Source organism: Canis lupus, chromosome X (assembly GCF_003254725.2).
Source record: "Canis lupus dingo isolate Sandy chromosome X, ASM325472v2, whole genome shotgun sequence".
NCBI classification, from domain to species: domain Eukaryota; kingdom Metazoa; phylum Chordata; class Mammalia; order Carnivora; family Canidae; genus Canis; species Canis lupus.
Window position 1 is genome coordinate 32082346 of NC_064281.1, and position 18815 is coordinate 32101160.

The 18815-nt window shown below is 38.5% G+C and overlaps 1 protein-coding gene across 4 annotated transcripts in view; it reads left to right on the plus strand.

The window, feature by feature from the left end:
* Positions 1 to 18815, plus strand: part of PRRG1 (proline rich and Gla domain 1) — a 280802-nt gene that overhangs the window by 207250 nt on the left and 54737 nt on the right. For all 4 annotated transcript variants that reach the window (XM_049107730.1, XM_025439692.2, XM_025439699.3 and 1 more), the window contains exon 3: positions 16363 to 16523. In XM_049107730.1, the coding sequence (XP_048963687.1) occupies positions 16363 to 16523 (161 nt within the window). The remainder of the gene's footprint in view (positions 1 to 16362; positions 16524 to 18815) is intronic.

The window sequence follows — 18815 nt, forward strand, 5'->3', positions numbered from 1 at the left end:
TCTAGCCTTCCTAAGATCTTTTTTTGTGGTCTATTGTTAAAATTCTAATGATAATAGGCTGTCAGAATACAGAATATTTGATCAAGCTTTAAGTTAATAACAGTAAGCATATAAGTTATTGGATGCTTCCTTATGATTTTGTTACAAATATCAGATCCTTATAAGGACCAGAAATAGACCTTAATTTACATTTTATTTATTTTTTAAAAAAAGATTTTATTTATTTATTCATGAGAGAGAGAGAGGCAGAGACACAGGCAGAAGGAGAAGCAGGCTCCATGCAGGGAGCCTGACGTGGGACTCGATCCCGTGTCTCCAGGATCACACCCTGGGCTGAAGGTGGTGCTAAACCACTGAGCCACCTGGGCTGCCCCTTAATTTACAGTTTAAAGAATTTCTGAAATCTTAAAATCTCTTATCTCCCAAATATTTATTAATCATCAAAGTATATTGTGGCTGCTCCCCAGCATTAGATAATTAAAAGAACCTATGAAATTCTCATAAGGCTTTAATAGTGGCTAAAGGTATGGTGCAGCAGGACAAAAATGGCTAAGGCAATTTTTAGTTGCACAGGACACACTTTGTCTTCTAATTATGACCCACCGAGATATGTCTAAGATAACCTTGTTTCCAGGGGAGCCAAGGCACAAGTTCACTGAGAATCTTTGATATTCTACTGGTCATATAGCTGAAAATAGACTGCATAATCAATTAAGTCAGACGCAAACCATCAATCTATACATTTTCAATAAACAATCTAAACTAGTACAGAGTGCCTCCAGGGGAGTTTCAGATTTAATACAGCACCTTATAAAGCTAGTATATTTCATCCTAAACTTCAGCAAGGAGACCAAACTCCCAGGCATCCCTAGAATTGAACACACAGACTCACTGCAAGTTAACCTGATCCTTATTCGTTCTGTATTTTCTGAGGATATTTTTATTATCAGTTTGGCAGATCTCGTTTTTCCTTTTATGTAATAACTGCCATCATGATGATGACAAGTCACACTACTATTTATTGAGTATTCATTCTTTGCCAAGCCCTGAGTAAAGTACATAATGTATATTAACTCATTTAAAACTATGAGATTGGTGCTATTATTCCAGTCTTATAGATGGAAGAAAGCAAGCTTAGGGTTTTTGCTTTTCTCACATAGATGTTTGCTCTAACAACTTTTTCTTACTTTCTAAATGTGGAACTGATGTGCACCACTGACCTTGGGATACCAGTGAGATCACATTTGTTTCTCAAACAACCACAGTCCCTGGTAATACAAGAATGTCTTTCTTCCTTCCCTGACCAACCCTGTTCCCATGGGTAATTCAAGAACTGTAGGAATGCATATTAGGTCTAGAAGAGTAGGTCTTGACTCTTGCACTGAAGAAAAGATAACAGAATGCTGGATTAATTATGCAAAGTTCCCATTATGTTACTCTTGATATTCTTGCTACTGTTCCTAGTACATAGTCTTATATCAAAACCAGGGCACCTAAAGCGGGCATTTTGGTACCCAGAACAGTTCCAAGTACACTAAAGAAATCACTACCGTAATTAAATAAGTTGCCTAGCTGGGCTGGTAGTAATTTCCATCAGTTCTGGGAAAAGAAAAGGGCACCTTTCTATTTAGCATTTCCCTTACCTCTGCCCACTGCATAATACAGTAGGCCTGATTTCCCAGTGTTTCAACTACTTAATGACCTTGTTGTTTCAGTTTTTATACTCCTGGTCTCTTCTACAGGCAAGCTTATAGAACCAGAGTGGCTAATTAAGGAAGAGCTAACTTAGTATAATCTACACCTGAGTGATGTGACTAGGAGAACTACATAGTATTCTTTTCTTGCTACCTATAACTCTTATGAGGGCTACAGTAACCCATATGACAGGTTTCTGTAACTTTGAACCTTCAAAAGGATCTTGATTTCCTTCCTCAGAGAAGGAACTTCCCAGCCCATTTAAGCTTGAAGTGCCAAATAGATTTGGGAGAGCAGTGGCAAGATTCCATCTCTCTGCAGAACCTGTGGGCAGGCGTCTCCTACTTTCTGAGTTTATGGTACTCTTAAGTGTCCCCGTGATTTTTTTCATAGCAGCCATAGGCCAAAAGAAGTACCTAATAATTCTATTTATTAAGTAATTAGGTCCAAATAACTTAATAAGTATTTATATCCTGATAGCTTAGTAGCCATTTGAAAATATAATATACTTAAATTGAAAGAAAGAAATATTTTTATTTCAATCTTAAATAGCTGTGCATAGGATATAGGTGCCTGTTGGGCACTACACAACTTCTCAAACCTTGAAATCAGATTGGATACTGCCACCTCCATTTCTTGTTCCATATTGATTTTTCACACAGCATAATTTTTAAATCACAGCTGAAAATTCAGCTTCACAAAGGAAATGAGTATAGAAATATGTAGTAATAAAACTATTAACTACTTTAAGTTGGTAATTTGTGTGGTCAACAGATGTTGAATATCCATGCATTTCCTTCAGAAATATAAAATATTGGCACATTCTCCATGAATTTGCTGCAGCACCCAGGGGCCCTCGGTACACACTTTGGATACCAATGTGCTAGTGCCTTGCCAAGCCAAAAAGTACCTGGCTATGCCCTCTTCCCAAAAACAGTATGTGTCTAACTACTCCACTTCTATATAACTATTAGGGGAAATTAGATGGTTCTTTCAGAACAAAAAATGTTACTCCAAAAGGGAGCACAGATAGAAGTTTTCTACACATTTCAAAAGATAGTTTCTCTTGCTAGAAAGGATATTTAAGTGCTGTCTTATTAGAAACTTTGCTGTGAATGTATTTATTTCACAATTATATATTGTGTTTGTGGTGCTATTTCATAATTCAAGGCACAGTCCATGGTTTCCCAGCTTCTAGTCAGTTAGTCTTCAAGTTCCTCCCATTCTGCCTTTTTATTGATTCCACACTTACTGAATCCTATTCTTACCAAGTTCTTTACCAAGACAGACTGGATCAAAATAATAATAATAATATATGGACCTCTTTAGGTAGGCATACCAAAAATTATAATACAGTTTAATTAATTGCTGTAATTGAGGAATGCTGAAATACTGGAAGTCTATAGCACCTCTGTCTAATGAAGTGGGTAGTAGAATGTGGGGGATGTTTTTAGAGGCTGTCACATCCAGATGGAATAGGAGTTCACTAGGCAGAGGAAATATTAGGTACAGAATTAGAGCGGCATCAAAGAAATGGTGAACAGTAAGATTTGGTTTGAGGGATAAGGTGCATGGTGGGTGTAGTGGCCAAAGAAATCACCCAATAGCCATATCTTTCCCCTTCTTTCCGATCCTCTTGCCACCATTCAAATGTATGACCTCATTCTTTCTTTTCTTTTTAAGATTTTATTTATTTATTCATGAGAGAGAGACAGACAGAGACAGAGGAAGAAGCAGGCTCCATGCAGGGACTCCATCCCGGGTTGACAGGATCATGCCCCAGGCTGAAGGTGGTGCTAAACCACTAAGCCGGGCTGCCCATTATTTCTTAATCCGGTTTCTTGCAAGTGGCTTTTTTACCTGGCCCTTATCCCTCCGTTTTCTCTTCAGCCTACACACAATTCTGTTGTATTTATACATTTTTCTAGGTAATGAAGTAGTGGTCCAAAATCTTGAATGTTACCAAATAGTTTGAATATTTTAACAGTAAGTGCCTCCATGGCATGGCTATTGGTCCCCATTTCCAGTTTCATTTTCCACTCCTCCTATTTTGAATCTTATACTCTGACCCTATTGACCAAGCTCACTGTACCTTATTTATGTCCCTTGCTTTACTCAATTTGAAGCCCTCACTCAATGTTTTGTTTTTCTAAGATGTCTTTCCTCACCATCTTTGCCTGTCCAGCTCCTAACAATCCTTAAAAGGCCAACCCAAAAATTTTCAGAGGTTCTCCGCCAGGTTACTTTCCCACCCCCAAATATATCTACCCAGTAGAGTTATGCCTGCCTTCTGACCTCAAAGAGCATCTGCCATGGACATTTTTGCATTAGACTTCTTGTCATGATCTCCTTGTACATTGTCTGTATTCAGTAAGTAGGTCTTAAGAAAAAGAATTGTGTTTACTTAAAAGAAAAATGTAAATATTGGCAACATTAAATAGTGGCTCCTTCAGTGAAATCAGACACATGTGAGAGAACTGATTAGATAATTGGAGTAGACATTTTTCGAAGGTGATCCTTAATTTGCAGGCCTTATTGTCTGCTGTTTTTCAGCAAATTTTTGTACATGATTACACTTTAAAGATTTTTGGCATTGAAACATCAATTTTAGTATCCTACGATACATTAAGAAGTATATTCTACAACTACATATTTTGCTTAAGGCTGTAATTTAGTTACTTGAGCCATTCTCATTTACTTTTATTCTTTTATTTGAAGAGAAGGCATAGGTGAGAGCTATTTATATTGAAGTTATGAAAAAGTAGTTCACATTTTTAAATAAATATATAGTAGTCATGTATGTATCAGTCTTAGATTTTAAATATTTCCTTAATAAGGATGTTTTCTTTCTTTTTTTCTTTTAAAGATCTTATTTATTTATTCATGAGAGACACAGAGAAAGAGAGACAGAGATATAGGCAGGAGAAGCAGGCTCCATGCAGGGAGCCCGATGTGGGACTCAATCCCAGGACTCCGGGATCACACCCTGAGCCGAAGGCAGATGTTCAACCTCTGAGCCACCCGGGTGTCCCAGTAAGGATGTTTTCTAACTGTATCTAAAGAAAACAGTTTAGGTTTTCCTTTATTTCATCTAACGAGAAAAGTACATGTTTGAATAACACCTCAGTGTTGTATTCTACAAATAAATTTATGTTCTGTATATTTGTCATATCATTTACTCTCTGATGCAGGCATACAAATGATTCCAGATAGCTGTGGACTGACTCACCCTTGGATGAGAAGGAGGCAGAGGAAAATGATCAACTCTAGTTATAAACATCAGTGCCTTACTTCTTGAAGTCCAAATATAAGACCTTGCATCATGGGAAATACCCAGTGTTTTAGGAAAAGATAGTCTGATCTTATCCTATAGGTCTAAGCTGCTACCTTCCCCTTTATTTTATTTTCACATTGAAAAACTCCTAAGTCTGGTATCATCCATTAGATTTCCAAATTGCTTTGATGAGGACCTGCCACAACTTCCTATTCCCTAATATATGACAGACATAACTATCTATATCTTTCCTGCTGGTCAGATTCTTACTCTGGGTGGTATCTTCTTTCACTTTTTAAAATTAGTTAGTTATTTGTTAGTTTGTTTATAACATAAATTCAAGTTAGTTAACATATAGTGTAGTATTGGTTCCATGAGTAGGATTTAGTGATTCATCAACTACATATAACACCCAGTGCTCATCCCAACAAATGCTCTCCTCAATGCCCATCACCCAGTTACCCTATCCCCCAACCCTTTTCCCTCCAGCATCCCTCAGTTTGTTCTTTGTAGTTAAGAGTCTCTTATGGTTTGCCACCCTCTCTTTTTATCTTAATTTCATTTTCCTTCTTTTCCATTATGTTCATCTATTTTCTTTCTTAAATTCCGCATATGAGTGAAATCATATGGTATTTGTCTTTCTCTGACTTATTTCATTTAGCATAATACCCTATAGTTCCATCCACATCATTGTAAATAGCAAGATTTCACTCTTGGATGGCTGAGTAATATTCCAATATCAATACACACACACATACCCCACCTCTTCTTTATCCATTCATCTGTTGATGGATTATCTGGGCTCTTTCATAGTTTGGCTATTGTGGGCATTGCAACTATAAACATTGGAGTTTATGTGCCCCTTTGAATCACTATGTTTGTATCCTTTGGATAAATACTGAGCTGTGCTATTGCAGGATCATAGGGTAGCTCTATACTTAAATTTTTGAGGAACTTCTACCATTTTCCAGAGCAGTTGTACCAGTTTGCATTCCCACCAACAGTGTAAGAGGGTTCCCTTTCTCCACATTCTCACCAGCATCTGTCCTTTCCTGAGTTGTTCATTTTAGGCATTCTGACTGGTGTGAGGTGGTATGTCATTGTGGTTTTGATTTGTGTTTTCCTGATGCCAAGTGATGTTGAACATTTTTTCATGTGACTGTTGGCCATTTGTATGGTTTTGTTGGAGAAATGTCTGTTCATGTCTTCTATTTCTTGACTGGATTTGTTGTTTTTTTGGGTGTTGAGTTTGATAAGCTCTCTCTAGATTTTGGATACTAGCACTTTATTTCATAAGACATTGCAAATATCTTCTCCCATCCTGTAGGTTGTCTTTTAGTTTTGTCAACTGCTTCCTTTGCTGTACAAAAGCTTTTTATCTTGATGAAGTCCTAATAGTTCATTTTTGCTTTTGTTTCCCTTCCTTTGAAGACTTGTCTAGCAAGAAGTTGCTGCAGCAGAGGTTAGAGAGGTTGCTGCCTGTGTTCTCCTCTAAGATTTTGATGGTTTCCTGTCATACATTTAGGTCTTTCATCCATTTTGAATTTATCTTTGTGTATGGTGTTAGAAATCAGTCTAGTTTCATTCTTCTGCATGTGGCTATCCAGTTTCTCTAACGCCATTTGTTGAAGAAACTGTCTTTTTTTCTGTTGAATATTCTTTTCTGCTTTGTGAAAGATTAGTTGACCATAGAGTTGAGGGTCCATTTCTGGGTTCTCTATTCTGTTGCATTGATTTATATGTCTGTTTTTGTGCCAGTACCATGTTCTTTTGATGATTACAGCCTTGTAATATAGCTTGAAGTCCAGGATTGTGACGCCTCCTGCTTTGCTTTTCAACATTCCTTTGGCTATTCAGGGTCTTTTCTGGTTCCATACAAATTTTAGGATTATTTGTTCTAGCTTTGTGAGAAATGCTGGTCTTATTTTTATAGGGATTGAGTTAAACGTGTAGATTGCTTTGGATAGTATAGACATTTTTTTAAACGATTTTATTTATTTATTCATGAGAGACAGAGAGAGAGAGAGGCAGAGACATAGGCAGAGGGAGAAGCAAGCTCCACGCAGGAAGCCCGATGTGGGACTCATCCCAGGACTCCAAGATCACGCCCTGAGCCAAAGGCAGACGCCCAACCGCTGAGCCACCCAGGCATCCCAAGGTAGTATAGACAGTTATAACAATATTTATTCTTCCAATCCAGGAGCATGGAATATTTTTCCATTTCTTGTGTCTTCTTCAATTTCTTTAGTAAATATTCCATAGTTTTCATCCTTTTTACCTTTTTTACCTTTTTGGTTAGGTTTACTCCTAGGTCTCTTTGATTTCTCTTTCTGCTGCTTCCCTATTGGTGAATAGAAATGCAAAAGATTTCTGTACGTTGATGTTATATCCTGTGACATTGCTGAATTCATGCATCAGTTCTAGTAATTTTTTGGAAGAGTCTTCGGGGTTTTCTACATAGAATATTGTATCTTTTGTGAAGAGTGAAATTTTGACTCTTCCTTGCCATTTTGGATGCCTTTTATTTCTTTTTGTTGTCTAATCATTAAGGTTAGGACTTCTCTTACTATGTTGAACAACAGTGGTGAAAATGTACATTCTTGTTGTGTTCCTGATCGTAGGAGAAAAGCTCTCAGTTTTTCCCCACTGAAGATATTTAGTTGTGGGTCTTTCATATATGGCCTTTATGATGTTGAGGTATGTCCCTTCTATCTCTACTTTCTTGAGGGCTTTTATCAAGAAAGGATGCTGTATTTTGTCAAATGCTTTTTCTGCATCTATTGAGAGGATCATATGGTTCTTACCCTTTCTTTTATTAATGTGGTATATCACGTTGATTGATTTGCAAATGTTGAACCGCCCTTGCAGCCCAGGAGTAAATCTCACTTGATCATGGTGAATAATCTTTTTAATGTACTGTTGGATTTGATTAGCTAAGTATCTTGTTAAGAATTTTTGTATCCATGTTTATCAGGGATTTTGGTCTATAATTCTCCTTTTTAGTAGGGTCTTTGTCTGGTTTTGGATTCATAGTAATGCTGGCCTCATAGAATGAGTTTGGAAGTTTTCCTTCCATTTCTGTTTTTTGGAACAGCTTCAGAAGAATGAGTATTAATTCTTCTTTAAATGTTTGGTAGAATTCCCCTGGGAAGCCACCCAGCCCTGGACTCTTGTTTGTTGGGAGGTTTTAAATTACTGATTCAATTTCCTTGCTAGTTATGGGTCTGTTCAGATTTTCTATTTCTTCCTGTTTCAGTTTTGGTAGTTTATATATTTCTAGGAATTTACCCATTTCTTCCAGCCTGCCCCATTTGTTGGCATATAATTGCTCATAATAATCTCTTACACTTGTTTGCATTTCTTTGGTGTTGGTTTTGATCTCTTCTCTTTCATGATTTTATTCTCTCTCTCTCCATTTTGATAAGTCTGGCTAGGAGTTCATCAATTTTATTAGTTTGAAGAACCAGCTCTTAGTTTCATTAATCTGTTCTGGTTTTTTTTTTTTTTTCCCTGTATCACTGATTTTTTTTCTCTGATCTGTATTATTTCCCTTTTCCTGCCGGTTTTGGGCTTTATTTGCTGTTCTTTTTCCATCTTTAGGTGAAAGGTTGTGTATTTGAGACTCTTTTTGCTTGCCGAGGTAGGCTTAGATTGCTTGCTATATACTTCCTCTTATACTATACCTATTACCTTTGCTGCATCCTAAAGGTTTTGGATTATCATGTTTTTATTTTCATTTGCTTCCATGTATTTATTTATTCTTTAATTTCCTGCTTAACCCATTCATTTTTTTAGTAGAATGTACTTTAACCTCCAGGTATTTGTGGTCTTTCCACATTTTTTCTTCTGTTTGACTTCAGGTTTCATAGCATTGTGGTCTGAAAATATGTCTGGTATGATCTCAGTCTTTTTGTACTGGTTGAGGCCTGATTTGTGACCCAGTATGTGATCTGTTCTGGAGAATGTTCCATGTGTATTCAAAAAGAATGTGTATTCTGCTGCTTTAGGATCAAACGCTCTGCATATATCTGTGAAATCCATCGGGTTCAGTGTGTCATTCAAAGACCTTGTTTCCTTGTTGATCTGCTGTTTAGATGATCTGCACTTTGCTTTGAGTAACGTGTTAAAGTCCCCTACTATTATTATATTATTATCAATGAGTTTCTTTACTTTTGTTATTAACTGATTTATATATTTGGCTGCTCCCAAGTTGGGGGCATAAATACTTATAATTGTTAGATCTTCTTGTTGGATAGACCTCTTTATTATGATATAGTCCCCTCCTTCATTACTTATTACAGTCTTTGGTTTAAAATCTAGTTTGTCGGGACACCTGGGTGGCTCAGTGGTTGAGCATCTGCCTTTGGCTCGGGGTGTGATCTTGGGATCCGGGATCGAGTCCCACATTGGGTTCCTTGTGTGGAGCCTGCTTCTTCCTCTGCCTGTGTCTCTGCCTCTCTCTCTGTCTCTCGTGAATAAATAATTTTTTTTAAAAAAAGTGGTGTATCCATACAATGGAATTTTTAAAAATCTAGTTTGTCTGATAAAAGGATGGCTAGCTACTCCAGCTTCCTTTTGATGTCCATTAGCATGATAGATGGTTCTCCACCCCCTTACTTTCAATCTAGAGGTGTCTTTGGTTCTAAAATGAATCTCTTGTAAGCAGTGTATCTATGGGTCTTGTTTTTTGTTGTTGTTGTTGTTTTTATTCATTCTCATGTCCTATGTCTCTTGACTGGAAGATTGAAATCCCTCTACATCCAGAATAATTATTGATAAATACGAATTTAATGCCACTGTATTACCTGCAAAGCCACTGTTTCTATTGATAGTTCCTTTCTAGTCTTTGTTTCTTTTGGTCTCTCTGTCCCACTCAAAATGTCCCCTTTAAATGTTTCTTGCAGAGCTGGTTTAGTGTTCACAAACTCCTTCGGTTTTTGCTTGTTTTGGAAATGCTTTCTCTCCTTTTTTTTTTTTTTTTTTTTAAAGATTTTATTTATTCATGAGAGACACAGGGAGACTGAGACATAGGCAGAGGGAGAAGCAGGCTCCCTGCAGGGGAGCTGGGAGCCTGATGTGGGACTTGATCCCAGGACCCAGGACTCAACCGCTGAGCCACTCAGGCGTCCCTTTCTCTCCTTTTCTGAATGACAGCCTTGTTGGCTCTAGTATTCTTGGCTGCGTGTTTTCCCCATTCAGCCTATTATATATATCATACTACTGTTTTTTGGCCTGCCAAGTTTCTGGTCTGCTATTAACTTTGTGTGTCTACCCCTGTATGTTAAGGACCTTTTGTCCCTAGCTGCTTTTGGAATTCTCTCTTTAATTTTGTTTATTTTTCAAGTTTCACTATGATATGTCTTGGTGTTGACCTATTTTTATTGATTTTGAGAGGAGTTCTCTGTGCCTTTTGGACTTGAGTGCCTGTTTCCTTCTCCTGTTTAGGGAAGTTCTCAGCTATAATTTGTTCAAATAAACCTTCTGCCCCCTTCTCCTCTTCTTTTTCTGGAACTTCTATGATATGGATATTGTTGTGATTTGTAGAATCATTGAGTTCCTTGTCTGTATTTGTGATCTAATAGTTTTCTTTCCCTCTTCTTTTCAGCTTCATTATTTTCCATAACTGTATCTTCTGTATCATCTATTTATTCCTCTGCTACTTCCATCCTCATTGTGATTACATCCAGTTAGTTTTGCATCTCAGTTACAGCATTTTTTATTTCGGCCTGACTAGGTTTTAGGTCTTTTCTCAATGCATCAAGAGTTTCTCTGTTATCTTCTATGCTTCTTCAAGTCCAGCTAGTACTCTTTTTTAAAAAATTATATTTTTATTTTTATTTATTTATTTTTGTTTTTCAGGAAAAAAAGCTTTACTCAACCAAAATAGGCACTGTTAGCAGTAACTGCTTTCCCCAAATGATAAATTTCCCCAATTATTATAGACTTATAATATTCAGCATTTTTAAAAAGATTTTATTTATCCATACATGAGAGAGACGGGGGGGGGGGGGGGAGGAGAGAGAGAGAGAGGCAGAAACACAGGCAGAGGGAGAAGGAGGCCCTACGCAGGGAGCCTGACGTGGGACTCGATCCTGGGTCTCCAGGATCAGGCCCTGGGCCAAAGGCGGCGCTAAACTGCTGAGCCACCTGGGCTGCCCAATTCAGCATTGTTAAAATTTATTCAGATCCTTCAGTTACTGTTCTCTATTAGAGAATGTTCTGTTTCTTAGAGTTCTGAATGATGAAAGAGGTGGTAATCTGTTGACAAAAGGTCAGGTGAGTGTGATGGATATGGCAAAAGTTCTTGGCCCAATTCATTTATTCCCTATGGTGGTCTGGGATTTCACCACCTATGGTGGTCAGATGTTGTCATGGAAAAGTATAGGTCCATCTATGTCTGCTAACCGATGCAGAGTGCTTTTAGATCCATTTTTGATACATAATTTGAACTTCTTGATGATAAGATAGTTTTGCCTGAGTTCAAAGTAATGAAATACTCTCTTTACAAACCACCTCATATAGTTACCAGAACCTTCTTTTTGGTTGCAGTGATGGTTTTAACACGTTTGGGAACTTCGTCAACATCCAACCATTGTGCAAGACCACTTTCATTTTTTTGTCAAAGCTTATGATCCTCTCCAAAATAGGTCTCTGCTCTTTCAAATCTTAAGGTATGAGCACATCTCTAATCATCTCCTTTTGTGATCATCTGTCAGTTGGTATGTTACCTACCTACTTGCCCAACTTTTTTTTACCTTTCCTGTTGTAGCTAGGTGTTGAGAAATTATTGTAGCAGAAATTCCTAAGTCTGCTTCAAGACCTCAGATTGCTGTTTTGAGGTTATCTTCTACCATGGCTCTCAACTGATCCTTATCCCCAGATTTGGGTCTCCCTCAAGGCTCATTTTTCAGACTTAAGATTCCCAGAACAAAATTTTTCAAACCCTCACCATATAGTCCTTTCACTAACAGCACCTTCTCTGAAGACAGAACTGATGTTTCTACTTGCTGTGGCTGCACTGTGCCCTAGTTTAAATTCATATAAAAACAATATTCGCAAAGCTTTCAAAGATATGGTACTGTTCACTTCTGTAAAAGTTGGTGATTTCTCTGAGTGTTTTACTTTTAGAAGTTTCCTTCTAATACATAACCACAGGGACAAGATTTAATGTGCAATAGGAAGCTGTTGGCACATGAGGGGCATGATTTGGTGGCCACCTTCTCTTTCTTGGCATGAGTTGAAGACGTGCCCCTCTCTAGCAGTGGCAGCGGTACCAACTGTGGTGGCAGCAGTGGCAGATTGGGCTCCTCCAAGCCCAGCTAGTATTCTTCTTCTTTTTTTTTTTTTTTTTTTAAAGATTTTATTTATTTATTCATGAGAGGCACAGAAAAGCAGAGACATAGAGGGAGAAGCAGGCTCCTCACAGGGAGCCTGATATGGGACTCTATCCTAGGACCTGGGATCATGCACTGGGCCGAAGGCAGACACTCAACCACTGAGCCACTTGGGCATCCCCAGCTAGTATTTTTCTTTTAAAGATTTTATTTATTTATTCATGAGAGACACAGAGAGAGAGGCAGAGACATAGGCAGAGAGAGTAGCAGGCTCCTCTCAGGGAGCCCGATGCAGGACATGATCCCCGGACCTGGGATCACGCCCTGAGCCAAAGGCAGATGCTCAGCCACTGAGGCACCCAGGCATTCCCCCCAGCTACTATTTTTATGACTTCTTCTTCAGACACATTGCTCATATCTGTTTGGGGCAAATCCCTGCCTGTGATTTCTTTTTGATCTTTCTTTTGGGGAGATTTCTTCCATCTTGTCATTATGTCTCGATTTCTGTCTTGCATGTTATGAAAGCTTGTTATATTTCCTGCTCCTTTTCTCTTTTCTTGGATCATTTTTCTTCTTTTTTTTAAAATCAGGCTTATCTTAAACAAATCAAAGCATACCTAGTTAATGGTCCAAACACTCCCCACTGCAAGCAAGGAGGAACTCTGCAGAGGACTGGCCTGTGGGAAATAGCAGCCAAAACACAAGAGGAGAGTGCACAGAACATACACTAGAAACACTTCCTGAAGCACCAGGCTCTATACAGTGTATGCCCTCTTTGCACACCTCTGTCCCTTGCTGTTTAATGGCCGCTCAATTGTGCCCAGTGGGCCCTTTGTTCTTGGAGAGGCAATATACACTTCCAAATGTACTCCAGGAAGAGGAGTGTTCTCCCTCAGTGTGACCCATGGATCCCCACACCATGATGTCTTGTAGGATTCCTACACGTTCATCATTCTCCCTCTCTCCCTAACTTGACTCCAGGAAAAGGGCTCCCTCTACTCTGAAGCACCACGGCTTTTCTCTCTACCTTGCATCTGCCATGTTCTCTTCCTCCAGTTGTGCAGATTGTTTTCTTAATCCTCAGATCAATTTCCTGGCTGTTCAAAAGGATTTGATATTGATTCTAGCTATCTTCAAGGAACGAGGCAAGCTCAGGGTCACCCTGGTACTCCACCATCTTAACTCTCTGAGTGGTATCTTCTAATTGACCAGATTTGTTTGGCAAACAGGATAAAATCTACTTGCAAGCCTATTTCTACCTAGAGTTCTCAGTATTATATTACTTTGCTTCCCAGTACAAGAAATACAAATGTGTTTGTGGAATGCTCTTGGTAATTTGATTAGGCTAGGATTAGAGGAGTTGTGTCCTGCTATACTTTATCTTAGAGTTGCTTAACTTTCTGAATTAGCCAGCTCTCTGGTTATAAGAGCTGTTTTCCTTGACCCCCTTTTCCATGTTAGATAGCATATAAGAAATTTTTTTCTGAGAATTTAGTTTTTTCTCTCAAAACCTTTTTTTTTTTAAGATTTTATTTATCTGAGAGAAAATGCGAGAGTGCAAACACAGGGGGAGAGAGAAGCAGACCCCTTGCTGAACAGGGAGCCCTATCTGGGGCTTGATCCCAGGATGCTAGGATCATGATCTGAGCCAAAGGCAGACACATAACCAACTGAGGCACACCAGCGCCCTTCTCTTAAAATCTTAAGATACGTTGTTGTTGATTGTTTGGTTTGTTTTCAAGAAAACTGTCCCCAAATCTAGGGATATATTAGACTGTATTAATATCTCTATTGTGTTTAAAAACAAGGAAGCAGATAGTCCCAAGCAGTTTTATACTTGTCAGACCACACATAGCATATTGGACTGAGTGTAGGACACTGTATTTTATGAGATAAAAATGGGGCAGAGACTCCTATCCATTTTACAGGGCCAACAGTTGAAGAAACTAGACATGCTTAGCCTGGAAAAAATAAGCCTTGGGGCAAATGACTTACTGTCTTCATGTATCAGGTGGCCTGTTATATGGAAGATAATTTTATGTCCTTTCAGAGGCCATAAATAAGACCAATGACTAGGAAGTTGTTAATTCAGTGAAATGTCCTTTGATAAAGGGCTTCCTAATCAAATAAGTATGATAAACGTATGTGACCTATTTCTTTTCTGGAGGTGTGCAGATGTAGATTAAATATACGTTAAGGTCCCTAAAAAGTCCTGCAGTAAAAGATCTTGTTACATTTGTTAATGCCAACATTCCATGAACTCCTTCAGAACTAGTTTTCTAAGGAGCTCACATTTAGGTAGTGCTTCTTAAACTGTGGTAGTTAGACGAAGACCAGCAGCACCAGCATTACCTGGGAACTTATTAGAAATGCATTTTTTTACTCCACCTCAGATCTGTGGAATCAGAAACTCTGGGAGCTGAGCCCAGTAATCTCAGTGATAATAAGTCCTCCAGGGGATTCTGAGGCTACAGCTCTGAGAAGTACTACTAGCAAATTTCACGGTTTTTCTCCAACTCAGCAGTACCCTTTTTGTTTGTTTTTTAGCACTTGCCACAATTTTTATTCTTTACAATTTCTTTTAATGATATTCTTTGACTCTGTAATTAATTTTTTTCTGTAATTAATTTTTATAAATGGTTATCCTTCTGAGGTATAGAAGGAAGGAAACTCTTATGAAAGGCCTGCCATAGTTTTTAACATAGTATAGGTGTCATCCAGCTGGTATCGATATGGATACTTCATTTTTATTTTTTTATTTTATTTTTTATTTTAAAGATTTTACTTATTCATTCATGAGAGACACACAGAGAGAGAGAGAGAGGCAGAGGGAGAAGCAGTCACCGTGCAAGGAGCCCGATGTGGGACTCGATCCCGGGACTCCAGGATCACACCCTGGGCTGCAGGCGGCGCTAAACCGCTGCGCCACCGGGGCTGCCCCAATATGGATACTTTAAAGGATCCTAAGTAATGAATCCATATCTTCTGTGAAGTGAAATACGCATTTCTATAATGAGGTAACAAATTCATTGCTATTGTTACCATTTTTAAAAAGAACACTTACTGTTTTTCATTTACTTTAAAATATTCTTTGTAAAATGTAGACTTTAACATTTTAAAAAGATCTGTAATGTGCCCTTTCTTATGTTAGAAGTCATTAAGATTAGAAACTTATGATTTTTTTTGCATTAACAGAGATTAAAATCTTGTAGCATCATATTTACATATACAAAGAAATATGAATGACACTTTAAAAATTAAATAATTTAAAATGAATATGTAAAATTAAAGATAATTTCTCTTGACTGTGCCCTATAACTAGTGCCTCATTTATTTTACTGGATATCATAAATGTGCATTTTGAGTATTTATATGAAATACCTCTATAAGTCGTGGAAGAACTTTCTGGAGGACTGTGAAACTGGTTTGATATATTTAAATATCACAATGTTTAACTTAAGTATATTTAGAGCAAAATTATTAGTGTTCCTAGGAATGAATTATGGCCAAATTCATCTTAACTTCTTGATACTGTTTTGCCAGCTCTTCCTTTTTTTTTTTTTTTTTTTCCAGCTCTTCTTTTCATATAAGTAAGGTTTCTCTGGGTCTGTATTACTAGGTTTATTTATTTTTATTTAGGGGAACAAAGACTGTTGGTCTGGAGACTGGATTTTGACTTGGTTGCCAGTGCCCAACAGCAGAATGCCTGGGGGCATCCACTTACAACAAAGAGTATAAGTAGTGGAATCACTATTACTATATTTAAATACCAATGGCTGACAGGAATGTGCTAAAGTCTGAATCTAACTGTGAATTATGTCACTGTCCCTACCCAGGGCAAGTGCTACTCAAAGGGCATGCTCACAGGAGGAGGAAGACAGCAGAGGTGGCGATTTGGAGCTATACGTACTTTCGTACTTTCGTTGCTGACTCAGGGGAAGAGGTTTAGGATGCTGGTTGTGTTTTCTAAAGAGCACCTAGCAGTTTCCACCTTGTATGCGAAGCTTCCACATGTTTTTCAAATGATAATTTTATGCTTTTGATTTTCTCTCTTCTTAGTTTTCCTCACAGGAGAAAAAGCCAATTCAGTATTGAAACGCTACCCAAGAGCTAATGGACTTTTTGAAGAAATAAGACAGGGCAACATTGATCGTGAATGCAAAGAAGAAATCTGCACGTTTGAAGAAGCAAGAGAAGCTTTTGAAAATACTGAGAAAACTGTAAGTGTATTGGCAATTTGTAAGAAACGTTCACAGTTTTGCCTACCTTTGGATGTACGTTTGCAGTCTGCATTCCCGAATTGTGTGCATCGCTCTCAGTTACAAATTGATCACAAATTACCTTTGTGAGGAACTCTGCAAGTGGCATCTAAGAATACACCTGGCTAGGAGAGCCAGGTTCGCTTCCCCATGTGTGGGTCTGTGTGGGTCGGGCTTTGAGGGCTCTGTTCCCACAGGACTCTGCTGAGCGGAGATTGATCATCCTAGCAAGGGGGAAGTGCTTGTTTCACACGAGGCTCTGATGGGGAAAGTTACCAATATCATCACCTCACTTTGCCTAATCAGTGAGGAAGTGTGAAGGAACCTAAGAGATATTGACACTGTTTTAAAATCTTTGACTTCTTGTACAAAAAAAACAAAAACAAAAACAAAAAAACCTATCTATCTTTGAACTCCTCTCCCCACTCTAAGAATACTCCTCCTTACCTCTCTTTACTGTAGATGGCATGCTATTCAAGGACAGCAGGGGTGGGAAAGCCAAAGGCAGTGGTCTAAATTCTGTGGAACTGCTCTGGAGTTGGAAATGACAATACCCGACATAGCCATTATATAAAGATCCATTCTTGGGCACTGACCATGAAAATAACACTGGTTGCTAAACAAGTGATGTCAGATGTGCTAAAAGGTGATATTAGGTATGTCTCAGAAACAACAGATATAGAAGTTTTTTTTTTTTTTTTAAGATTTTATTTAGGGGATCCCTGGGTGGCGCAGCGGTTTGGCGTCTGCCTTTGGCCCAGGGTGCAATCCTGGAGACCCGGGATCGAATCCCACATCGGGCTTCTGGTGCATGGAGCCTGCTTCTCCCTCTGCCTGTGTCTCTGCCTCTCTCTCTCTCTCTGTGACTATCATAAATAAATGAATAAAAAATAAAAAATTAAAGATTTTATTTAGAGAGAGCATGCACACGAGCAGGGGAGAAGGGCAGAAGGGGAAAGAGAATCTCAAGCAAACTACCTGCTGAGCACAGAGCCCGATGGAAGGCTTAATCCCAGGATCTCAAGATCATGATCTGAGCCAAGACCAAATGTTGGACATTTAACCAACTGAGCTATCCAGGTGCTTGTGTTACAGAAGTTTTTGTTTGTTTGTTTGTTTGTTTTTTAAAGATTTTATTCACTTATTTGAGAGAGTGAGGGAGGGAGAGTGAGCACGAACAGGGGGAAAGGGTGAGGGAGAAGTGGGCTCCCCCCTGAGGAGGGAGCCCTATGCAGAGCTCAATCCCAGGACTCTGTGATCATGACCTGAGCTGAAGGCAGATGCTCAACTGACTGAGCCACCCAGATGGCCCCAGAAGTTTTAAAGAAAGGGATTTGTTTGTTTATTTTAGAGAGAACTCACAAGAGTGAGTGGGGGAAGGGGCAGAGAGAGAGAGAGAGAGAGAAAATCTCAAGCAGACTCCCCATGAGCATGAGCCTGACCCTGAGCTCAATCCTAAAACCCATGAGATCTTGACATGAGCCGAAATCACAAGTTGGATGCTTAACCCACTGAGCCACCCAGGTGCCCCAGAGAAAGGGGTATTGAACTTTTGTTAGGTTAGAAAAGAGGAAGGAACTCAAGGAGAGACAATCAGGGAAGCATCATCGCTGGAGTCTAGTGTTCATAGTAAAAGCAAAGTCAGTGTATAAATTGATAAGCTATAAGATTATTTTTTATATTTTTTATTGAAGTAATTATACTTCAATTGTATGTCAATTATGACATACAATACTATATTTCAGGTGTGCAACATATTGATTGGACAACTACATAGATTACTTAATAGTCACCACCATGAGTGTAGTCCTCTTCTGTCACCATATAGTGTTGTTATGATATTATTGGCTGTAGTCTTTTTGCTGTACTTTTCATCATTGTAACATTTATTTTATAACTGAGGGTTTGTACCTCTTAATCCCCTTGATATATTTTGCCCATCTCTGACCCACCTCCCTTCTGGCAACCTCCAGTTTATTATCTGTATTTAAGGATCTGTTGGTTTTTTAGATTCCACATGTAAGTGAAATCATGTAGTATTTGTCTTTCTCAGCATCATTTATTATTTCACTTAGCTTAATAGTCTTCTAGGTTCGTCCATGTTGTTGCAAATGACAAGATCTCATTCTTTTTATGGCTGAGTAGTATTCCTGTGTGTGTGTCTCTCTCTGTGTACCACATCTTTATCTGTTTGCCTACCATTGGACATTTAGGTTGCTTCTGTATCTTGACTGTTGTAAATAATGCTGAAGT